The sequence below is a fragment of the Aquila chrysaetos genome, chromosome 11 (assembly GCF_900496995.4).
Source record: "Aquila chrysaetos chrysaetos chromosome 11, bAquChr1.4, whole genome shotgun sequence".
In the NCBI taxonomy this organism is placed as follows: domain Eukaryota; kingdom Metazoa; phylum Chordata; class Aves; order Accipitriformes; family Accipitridae; genus Aquila; species Aquila chrysaetos.
In genome coordinates this window covers 3,926,772-3,938,350 of record NC_044014.1, presented here as the reverse complement: position 1 = coordinate 3,938,350, position 11,579 = coordinate 3,926,772, and the positions used below count along the sequence as shown (strand labels likewise).

Sequence of the window (11,579 nt, the reverse complement as noted above, 5' to 3'; positions counted from 1 at the left end):
GTGAACTTTCTCTTGCTGATTTAATGAGCACCTAAATATTCCATGCAAGAGACAGCTGCAGGAAGAGGAAAGTAAAGAAAACTTGCACCACTGTGTAATAAGCCATAACCCTCTCCCTGAAACAATGCAAGAATAGAGGAAAGAATAGAACCTATTTCAAATGGGTGTTGTAACAATTAAGCTCTTACACACAGACATGATAATAGCTGCTCTTCATGTACCCTCTGAAGAACTTGATGTGTTTGAGTATTCTTCCAATTTAAAGCACAGTGGTGACATGAGAATAATTAATTTGTGGATCTTTTCCCCGATACAAGTTTGAACTTGGTGCTGTCAAGACTAAGGCACTTTAGACTTGTCCAGAAGTAGCATTTTAAGCACCCATGGAAGACTTCTGGGACTTGGGTGTCTCTAGCATCTGCCACCAGATTAACAGAAGTTCAAATATATATATAGTCTCTAAATTCTACGTAGTTTCCACTTTTGCTACATACAGAATTAGCTGCGTAACCTCAGAAAGAAGGAGAAAATGCAAGTTCACGCTGCCTTTTTTTTTTAAAAACCCTGTTTTACAGGCTGTCCAAACAGATGTTTTCAACCCATTGGCTTCAGGAGAGATTAAGGTTTTGAGAATCACTTACCATGAGCAGGCTCAGAGATGTTATTATTCCCTCAGTATTGTAGGCTGAACCTAGAATACTGTGACCAGCTTTGGGCTGCAGTGAAACAGGACAGGATCCAGCAAAAAGTAAAATGGTCAGAGGCACATGACTTGTGAGGAGAGGCTAAGGAAAATGGGCTGGTTTGGTCTGGTGAAGATGAGGCTAAGACCAGTCTGTGACTACTTGAGGAACAGTTACAAAGATGATGCAGCCAAACTTTTTGGTAGAGCCCGATGATGCACTAAGAGTCAGCAGTCACAGAGAGCAGACTGGGGGGCTTGGGATGGATATTAGGAAAATATTGTTCTCTAGCACTGCACTGTAGTGCTGGAACAGGTCACCTGGAGAGGCTGTGCAAGCTCCCTCTTTAGAGGCTTTCTAGACTGAGATCAACAAAGTCACGGCTGAGCCAATCCTGTGCTAACAAGGGTCTGGCCTGAGCAGAAAGCTGGACTAGACATGTCCCAGAGGTCCCCTCCAAGCAGCACTTCTTTGATTCTATTCGGCTGAAACTTACCTCTTTCTGTACACCACATTTAAGAAATGATAATTTGAGATATTTCACTTTCAGGTGAATATACTGAAGTATAACAAACCATGATCAGACAAGAGAGCAAGCTGATAACATGCTTTTCATAAATGCTACACAGCTGCCTGCCTGAATCATAAATTGGGTGCTTTAATGGTTCACTCACACCCGCTATTGCCATACATCCAACTTAATGTCAGTTAGGATTACTTCCCTGTTGAATAGACTTCCCTTTAATTAGATATTCCAGAGATAATGTTTTAACAGCTCGTTATTTTATTACTTTGTTGGGGAGACAGGCATAAAACAAGAAACTTGGGATGAGGCAGCTCTATATAGTCCTTTCCCACTCCGGAGTGGAATGGGTCTCTGTACTTGCTATCTACTGCTCATTAGATAATGCAGCAGCAGCAGGGGGGAGGATAAGGAATAATAAAAAAAAAAAGTTTGCAGACTGTGATTTAGAGGTAGAGATGCCTAATCCAAAGTTTCTACTTAATTTCAGAATTTTATTTCTTGTCAACCAGCATGGCCACTGTATCAACATAAACATTTCTATTAGATATAGGCCTATACTTTTGCTTCAACATTAGCACCATCACAGTTATACCAGTATTTTGCTCAGCTAGCGAAAAGTTAAACCCATGTAAGAACGTTTATAGAAGCTTAATATTATCCATACTTGAACAATATCACCCTAAATAAATCAGCACCAGTTTGGGGTTTAGACAGTATTACTACTGTGTAGCCCAGGGGAGGAAAAGGGCTCATCTTCAGTACAACATCTATACCAAGTTACTTCACTCAGACTAACCTTGAGAGTACATGCTAAGAAACAACATTTCAGCTACACAGAGTGATTCGATTATGAACACAGAATTATTAGATTAGCAGCGGATGACTTGGAAGTCAAGCTGCTGCATCCCCATTGAATTACTAGCTCCAGGAGCAGCAGCACTCCCCTTTCCACCCAACCCTCCCCACAGGCCAGGCAGTTCAGGCTTTAAGCATCTCTTTAAGCTTCTTTAGACACTTAAGTAAACAAAAGGCAAAATTTAAATCTTGCCTCCTATTGTACCAAAACCAATCTGCTATCATACAACATCAGCAGTTTGCCTATCAGGGTGAAAATGACTATTAAAAGCATTTCATAGGTCACAACACCTCATAAATGAAACAGCTGTAGAAACTGAAATCCAGCTTACCAGGAGGCCACACGGTCCAAGAGACAGCAGCTTTGAATGAGACCATTTTCTCAGATCTAGTTACCAGCAACCAGGGCAGAAGAAAAAAAAAAAAACAACACACTTTAAACAAGTAGACATAACCATGCAGACACAAGCATAAGACTGTATTCCAATGCAGCTAACCAATGCAATCCCAGAAGCAAGCTGTCTTCAACCAGGGCATGGGAAGTTAAGTGACAAAATTGCTACTCTTCAGCTTAGCCATATTAATCACCAACCTTAGCCTGTTGCTAACCCAGGACACAGGGTTCAGCTGATAAGTAGCAACTCATTAAACGAAAGGAACTTGCAGCCATCTGCCCAGCCCCTTGGTTTAATATTTTTAATCAATTTTGCTTGAGTTCTGTGAATTTAGCTAACATACTGAAAACACTTTTAAATTAATGTGAAAGACACTTCTTAAGAAAGCTGTATAGACAGTCCCTAAATTGATGCAGGCTCAGGAACAAAAACAGAGGGCAAAGATACCTTCTCATTCAAAAGGATTATAGTACGAAGCCTGTTGTTTCTCTAAAGAGGTTTTAGCTGTCTTCAAATTCTTGATAATAGTGTTCAAGGAAATTTTGCAACAAACTTGCTTGTTTTTTGGATTTTTTTTTTCCGAACTAAAACAAGGTACAAAGAAGTCCATCTTTATCAGCATCACTTAGAGCATAACCTCTACTTCTCCAGAATACTATTTGGCTGAGTTAACCCATAGTATGCTCATTCTGCTGAGCCTACCAACACCCATCTGATCCTAATTAACTACCAGCTGGGACCACTTTCCTGCACTGACTAGGAACCTTTATGGGAGTTACCAGCCCTCCTCCTCTCTCTTCCATCCACCAAGAAAAAAAAACAACTCTGTATTGCAAAAATATTTTAACTCAATAGGGCCTTCTTAGAGACATTATTATCACAAGATTAAACAAAACTGATGGTTTCTACCCAAAGAACACAAGGCTATGACTTTCTGGAATTTATCTAGGGCATTTATCATTCATTTTGAAATTCAGTGTGTTGTATCTCATGTTATTTACCCAAGAAAAAGCCAGAGCATGAGATATGTGGGAATCACCTGTTTTGTTCAACCCAGCACAGTGTATTTCAGTTTGTATAGAGGTTTCATGGTCTCTCCAGTTTCTCCTGTGGAATCTGCATCGCAATATAGTTGAGAACATGTATTAATCCACAGTTACTTTAAAAAAAAAAAATCCATGTTTGAGTCAAAATGTGAAGGAAAAAAAAAGAGGGGGGGGAAGAAATCTGGAATCTTTCTATTGGTGTTTTAAGGCATAACAAACTACAGCAATTTATTTCACCATACCCAGCTGTAATGCTACACCACAGATAAACATTACTAATGTAGCAAGAATGTGTTTCTTCCTTCTGATGGAGGTCCAAGATTGCCCTCTTGAGTATGCCAAACAGCATGGGGTACTTAATTTACCATGTGATTGGCACACACTTTAGTTTTGAATCAGTTTGGAGATGAAATTGTTGGCTAAAGCTCTGGAAATTGTGACTCTAGAGTTGTCAGGCAGGCTGTCTTTACTTTGAGAAAAAATAATTCTTTTTAATAACACTATGTTACTTGGCTTTTTATCTGTTTTTACATTGTTCGTTAATGTTTTGCATTTCTATGTATTGTGCAGCACCCCAAGAACTTTAGTAGGGGGAACTTCATAAAAAAAAGAAGTTTATTATTTCAGCGTGTGCTAATAAAATTGCTACACGTTTGGGGAAATATTCTAATACAATCTATTTTGATGGCACACAAAAAGTCAGCCATTGCATGCTGATACAAATAGATAGATGTGTTCACTGAAAGGCAGAAATCATTTCTTAACATAGCTCATTCTCAAGGCATGTCTTACAATGCAGGGAATTCTAAGGGTTGAGGTTTATTTTTCCATTTATCTTGTAAACAAAGGAAATTATCCCATAAACTTATGCTTAAATTTTACTAGTCAACATTATTTTGCATGGCAACAAGCTTATTTCTAGTATATTTTAAGATGCACAGTTTGGTTTATTATTTTATTGATATTAATGGAAATGATCCAGAAGAGGAAAACACATTATTTGGAGGTCTGACTCTAACGCCTTTCATATCCTAAAGCCAGTAAGTATTCTGGGAGCAGAGTGCTTGGAGGATTTGTTCTGAATTCCCTTCCTTAGGGACATGTAACTATAAAATCATGAGTTTTTTTCAGATGCAGTCCACCTCAAACTCAAATGTTCATGTAACCTTCCACATTCAGCTTGAGCTTTTTTTCTCCCTACTGCGATGAATGATGCATACATACGTACACTCACGTTTTGTGAGTGCACGCACAGGCACGCAAACATCCTTTACAACATGCTTTCTTTTTTTACTTACACAACTCCTGTGTTATAACTGAACATTAGTTATTTTGCACAGCAATGTGACGTGGAGCTTCTTTTTTTATCTAGTTTCTCTAATGGCTAGTAACCTGCCTTCATAGCCATGGAACCTTTCAGAAAAGTTTATCTCTTACCTGAACATGCAGTTTTGGCTCCCTATTGTGGTAAACCCTCAAGGATCCAGTTTCATTATACACTTCTGTCAACACAGATCCTGTCAGCTGCTTGAGGCACAGCCACACCACTGATTCTGAAGTTGAAGGAGCTTTTGTATCAAGATGAGGGTCAACCAGTTATCAGATAACACAAGTACAATCACTACCTCTGTTCACCTAATCGAGGTATTTCTAAAAATATGTACAATCATGCTTTTCCTTATAATGCTCCTCTTCATTAAAATTTTTATAGTAATGTATGTCTTCAGAGTAACATATGATTGTTGATTTCAATGAACTCTCAACTGTACTACCACATTCGCTTTACACAAATGTTTATTTCATCATCCATTTGAGTAACAAGTAGTTCAGATCTCGAGAAAAGGCTCTGATGATGGTAAGTCAGTGCTATAAAGGTGTTTTTATAATTAAGATGACTTGTTTGGCTGCAGGTTTTTTTCATTCTCAGGAACAGGTTTGTCAGTGCAACATTTTCCTGAGTGGTGTTTTGGATACCGCCTACAAAATGGACTCTCGGTATTTTGATCTTTCACAAAAGATGTCTGATAAATGGTTAAGCCATCCTCGCTGCTAGGAACTGATTCATGAGCCCATAGGAAGAAGTTCTGTGAGTTCTGTTGCCGTCTCTCTGGTTCCACCTTCCTCCGGCCCATACCCTAGCAAAAAAATTGAAAGAAAAATTCATTTAAACATATGACTTACAATCACAGTTTCACAGATGAATCTTGTAACAGTCACTACCCCACTGGGAAGTTAACGAAGCTGTTACCACAGTGATTTCAAGAACTCATGGTTCATCTTTAGCAAGTCAAAAATAATATTGTCAGACTTGCCTGCATGAACATTTCTGGTTGCATATATAATGGGAAATCTGTTCACCTTCCACCTCTTAGTACTAATAACCCCTTATACTTTGCATTTCTGTAGCATACTATATACTCAAGCCTATTTAGCTATACTCAGCTAAATGAATCTTCAGAGTAACCCAAAGAAATAGATAGGTTAATAATTTTATGTTCAGACTGCAATAAAGAAACTGAGACAGACCATGAAATCTGAATCTTCAAAGCTATCCCTTGTATGTCCAAACACAGAGAGACAGAGCCTGATTTTCACACTCCATAGCTTGTAGGAAATTTATTTGGAATTATGGTTGATCAGTATCTCTAAAACTATGAGACACTGCACAAAGTGCACAGAAATGGAGGTTTCTCAGTGAATAATGAATACCAAAAAATCTAGGTCTAAGAGAGCCCATAGTCAGATAAACTTTCCATACCACAATTCACTGCTTCCTCCTCTACCTATTATCTTGTGAACCGCACTATTTGTTTTGCTGCCTAGAAAGACGTCAACAATCGAAGAAAAGTGGAAAAATACGAAAATGTTGCACATACAGAAAAGCCCCAAACAATTTAAATTCTATTCAAAGTTGTGGCTTCTGCAATATATATTTAAACAGGTATATTATAAAGAGATGTGGAATGGAAAATTATACATTCTGAAGATATATTGCAGGTGCCCTAGGGATTTCGGTTAAACTATGATAAAGATGAGTCTGAACCACATATGTGGGACTGTGAATTATCAGTGGCTGAGAGCCCTACAAAAGTTCATCACAAGGCAAATCACTTTTAGCAGACTAATAGGACATATAACTGGGTACAAAACCATGTTAAGACATAACAGCCAGGACCACTAGAAGATGCCGGTCAGAGACCCAAATCATGAGTTTGTTGTTCCCCTTGAATTCTGCCACTCTCAATGACCATGGGTGCTGAGGTATACCTGTGCCAGCCCCAGAGGAGTCCCACCACTATACTAATAAAAAGTATGTTTTTCTTTGCTGTTTACATTTTCACTTCTCACAATTTTTAGCATCTATAATATTTGCAAGGGAGAGAAAAGATACTTTGTTTAATCTCTGGCAGACTGAGAGATATGAACTTGCTTGATTTTTCTCAGTGCTGGGTACTTACAAAATCAAAATACTCTCCTACATTTTGTAGACAGTGTCTGTTGTCATGAGAAGAAAATGGGAAATTGTTGTTCACTGCTCTCTGAAAAAAAGAAATTATAGCAAAAAAATATGAATTTTCACATACCTTGTTTGGAGTCTACTAATCTTAGTTTTTATATTCTGATAGATGCTGAAATTACAGCTGTCTATGTTCTAACACAGAAGTCATATTTATATGTTAATTCTTCAACTGCACATAATTTTATAGGGGCAATGTGAACCCTCTGTATTTTTTTTTTTTTTTTTTTTTACAAAACCATCAGGAGGGTTTGTGTTCCCTTGACTTGCTGAATATATACATGATTAATATAAAAGTGTGAATTTTCAAATAAGAAATGATACATTCTGTCTGCAAGCAGCAAAATACTAGATATGTCAGGATTGCCTTATTTGATTCACTAGTAAGCCTAAAGCTAATTAAAATGAACTACAAAAGGGACCTCAAAACTGAATTAATCTATGATTTATGTACTGAATGTCATGTACACTGCTTGTTGCAGGGGAAGTGGAGGAGGTATTAACTGCATAACTAATTTATAATCTCATTCTTTAACATAATGTTCATCCAGTCTCTAAAATGGAAATAGAGTTTTAGAAGAAAAAAAGGACAACTGCAAAAGAACTATTCTGAAAGTAAATTAACATTTTTTTTTTAAGTTTGTTTATTATATATCATTGCAATATTATTAAAATAGCTAAAAATTGAAACACTGAAAACTCTTCTGGACTATTAGATTGCTTCTGTTCTTCCCCAAGCATTATTTTCCTGCTTCATGTTGGGAACTTTTTGGTTTTTCTGTAAATGCTCTAGCAATTTTTACTTTTAACATTGTGGAATATGTTTTTCATCCTCCAACTAGGAGAGCTCCAAACAGGAGAGCAAGTTTTAATGTAACACAATTTAAAAAATGTGTTTCAAGAGTAAGTGACTCTGAATCAGTTCTAAAGATAAATGTAATTGGAGGCCTGATCCAGCAAGAAGAATCACCAAATACAAAATCTGCCTGCACGGAGTTAGCTGCATGATCATATCTTAGGGTATTTGGTATACTAGACAGATTCTCTACCTTTTTTAGGTACGTGCCACACGTTCACTTGTTTTCTCATACAGGTTCAACCAGACTGTAGTTCAATGGGTAAGTAAATTCAACGGATACATTCTCATATATATGTTTAAAAATAAGCACCTTCTAAGTCAGTAAAATGTAAGACTTACTAAAATATCCTACTGCAATTACATGTCAATCTTAACATTTTAAGAATAGTGTTTATTACTAGTGCCTATATGCTGCAGGAAAATTGAAAACCAAGATGGTAAATATTGAGTATCAGCTCTTGGAAGGACTCCCCATATTAACTAATGGTCAAAAAAAATCTATTACGGAATAATTATAGGACTATCATGAAGTAAGAAATAAGAGGTAATATAAGCTTAAACAGTACTATATTACTGAGAAAATTAATTAACCTCCCAGCCAGTGAGTTCCCTCATACAGAGAGATTAGAGACATCCAGCTTCACATGCAGTGAGCTTCAAACACTCTATACAGCACTTTTTAAGTGTCACATAAACAAACTTCCTCAGATTGTTCTGTGACATCACATTTTAGCCTTTAATGCATCTTCATGCTCTCACCGCTGATCTCATTTTAATTCTTGATTTATGACAGATAGGAATCCCACTAATTCTTTTCAACAGTGAAGGGCTGGTAAATACAAGACATAAAACATCAGGTGAACAGTCATACTACTGTTGATAAAAGGTCCATCTAACCTGGTTCTCCTTTTCAGGCAGTGGCTAAGGCCAGATGCTCCACAGAAAGGTATACATAATATCAACATAATGTATGCTCATGTTACAGTATAATCTTCCCTTTTTCTTTTCAATAGCCCCAAGCTTCCCTTTTAAATATTCCTTCCCAGCCCATTTCTGCTCTTCATTATAGCAAAATCTGTGAAATGAACTCAATATAATTGCTATGCTTATAGAAAATGAAAATAGAAAATGTTCTGTGCACAAAGTGGGTGGGTAAAGCAAAGCTCAGTGTGATGATAAAATCAGGCCATAAAAATGTGCTTATGAAATTGTAACATTTTAAATACTCGTGATTTTAAAATAGTGTTTTGTTTGTTTCCAAAATTGTCCCAAATCTCCAAATTTTTAAGCAAGCCTTAAAAATGTTTGCACTGGGAAGCTTCTAACTTTTTAATGATAAAAAAAAAAATCTTTTGCCCGAATATACAGAATTTCTGACATTTAGTTCAAAACAGACCATCAAATTTCAATTAAACATTCTTACGGGGCTGTACATGCAGGTTTTGGACTGAGATTCATCAGAATATATTCTGGCACATAAACGTGCCTCAAACAGCTATAGTAGCTAATGAAAGGGAAAAGTAACTGATGCTGGAAATCAGCAATAACTACAGCAGGACTTTTGAGTATCCAAAATTATAATTGAGTAGCAGCAAAATATGTTTCTTCCTTAGCACAGCTAGCAATCATTTTACTCCCTGAGGCACAAAGTCTGCCAGACCATAGTGACTGCTTTGCTAACTACCGTAAGTGCTATTCTTACTCATAACTTAGCAAGTGATATCTTGCAAAACAGAGCTCTGTAGATTGAGTGTATTGCCACAGTAACTCACCTGCTCCCGAGTTCTGTATGCTAGCGGCAATCTATCCTCAACATACTGAGCTGCTCCTGAGTTCTGGACCTGTTTTAGTGCAGAGGCTGTAGTTGACTCAGGTTGATCCTGGCATACTCCAACATGAGCAAACTAGAAAATAATGAAAATTGTGACCCATTTAAAAAAAAAGCTAACAACAAAACCCCAAATAAATAGGATCAGAAATGTTGGCAAAATCGTCTTTTCCCATTTATTTTTTATTATTTGGATTGCAGCAGCACCTAGCGGCCTCTGGAAAAATCAGGAGCTTCCCCCACATAACACAACCCCTACCATAAAGACCTCATGACATACATCAGTAAAACTGACAAGAATATTATTTCTCCAGAAACTTTCCAAAAATTGTTTATATAGTGATAATCCATCTACCAAACCCACTTATGCTATAACAACTTTTTTTTAACCCCATGCTGCTCCTGCTGTTGTACAACTGTAGGTTTGAAAGCACAAAACTTTTGGGGAACAGCTCAGCCAAACGTTAGGCTCTCAAACAGGGGTTGAGAGACTGAAGAAGAGCCTGTGCCAGGCATGTGTCACAGTGCCCTGGGATGCCCAGATGTCCCAGCCCAGGGCCTCCGACGGGGGCCAGGGCACTTCTCCTGAGGGCGAGAACTGAGGCAAACGTCAGCTGGCATTTTCCAGAAGATAAAGATAATCAGCTAGGGCTAAATATAAAAGAAGAGACCTCCAGCACTGTTGGAAAACTGGGAGGAGAAAAAAAAAAATCCTGCCAGAGTTTGCTTTAGCATACTTCCTCTGAATACCTAGGGCACCTTTTCCTCATAAACATCAGGAAGGGGAAACCTCATTTCTGGCTACAGGACAAAGCCACCCTCAACACGGCGCTTTTTCGAGAGTTTAAGGATTAAAAAAAAAGCCCCGCGGGGCACACGGGGGCTCCCCCCCTGCCCTCACCCAGGCGTCGGCGCGCTGCTCGCAGTGGTGGGAGCACCGGCCCTTGGGCATGCGTGCGCGCCGCCGCCGTCCCCGGCCGCTCTGCCCGGGACCCCCCCGGGCACCCCGGTTGCCACGGCGGCCGCTTGTCCAGCTCACAGAGGAACGGGAACCCCCCCCCCGCCGTGACTTCAGACCCTCCCTGACCGCGTCGCTAAGTGATCCCGGTGCTTCAGTAAGAGCCGGAGGAGCTAAGGCAACGCTGCTCTTACCCTTCGACTGCGTTTGGGGAAAAAAAAAAAAGTTGGTAAAAGTATCGAATGCTGTTTTCAAACGGGAGGGGAATGGAGTTCGGTTCAAAAATTAACTAGTTCTGCACCATTACTTCAATAACACTTTACAATCTGAGTGGTAATACCTGAAGGAAGGAGGGTCATTTTTGAGGAAAAAACCAAGGACATTAGGTATCTTATTTTTAAGATATAACTTCATGCTCTTTCTAAAATCGCGTTACACATACACACATCTTAATCGCATACACAATATTTGTTAAAAAAAACCCAACCCTGACAGCACCTTAAGGATATTTTGCCTCCGAGTTTGAGCACTGACTTGTAAACATCCATACCATTTAACTGTCGGCACACCCCCGTAGCAAGCACTGCCCTGGCAGGTGTTTGGGGAAAAGCACCGGGGACTGTGTCCCTCAAGAAATTTGGGGGTGGCTGCCCTGCCGGGTGGCAGACAGCACTGGATCATGGATGCCATTTGCGCCATGTCACTTGCCTGCTGGCCAAAAAAGTCCCTAGTCCATTCATTCGTATTACAGACATAGTCTCCAAGATGAATGTAGCAGACTTCTTTTTAAGTATAACATTTTGTAACACGTTTTTATGGATGGGGAAGTGGAGAACCAACCGAAATGTAAGGTTCTTTCTTATTTCACAGAAAGAAAAACTGAGGCACAAAGCCCTTGCTTACTGTGAAATG

General features: G+C 38.8%; 1 protein-coding gene across 1 annotated transcript; it reads right to left on the bottom strand.

Annotated features, from left to right (window-relative positions):
• Positions 1-4,866: 4,866 nt before the first annotated feature.
• TEX36 (testis expressed 36) lies at positions 4,867-10,718 on the bottom strand. The gene is made up of 4 exons (XM_030031507.1): positions 10,611-10,718; positions 9,654-9,785; positions 6,964-7,044; positions 4,867-5,640 (listed from the first exon to the last, which is right to left on the bottom strand). Exons 1-4 carry the CDS (start codon positions 10,659-10,661, stop codon positions 5,392-5,394), a joined length of 513 nt encoding a protein of 170 aa, XP_029887367.1. The 5' UTR covers positions 10,662-10,718; the 3' UTR covers positions 4,867-5,391.
• Positions 10,719-11,579: the final 861 nt, after the last annotated feature.

Excerpts from the sequence above, each read along its gene's own strand:
- TEX36 (XM_030031507.1), bottom strand. The coding sequence starts at position 10,661 with ATGCCCAAGGGCCGGTGCTCCCACCACTGCGAGCAGCGCGCCGACGCC. Across the intron at positions 9,786-10,610 it reads AGCAGCGCGCCGACGCCTGG|TTTGCTCATGTTGGAGTATG; the intron begins GTGAGGGCAGGG and ends ATTATTTTCTAG. Across the intron at positions 7,045-9,653 it reads CATACAGAACTCGGGAGCAG|AGAGCAGTGAACAACAATTT; the intron begins GTGAGTTACTGT and ends TCTTTTTTTCAG.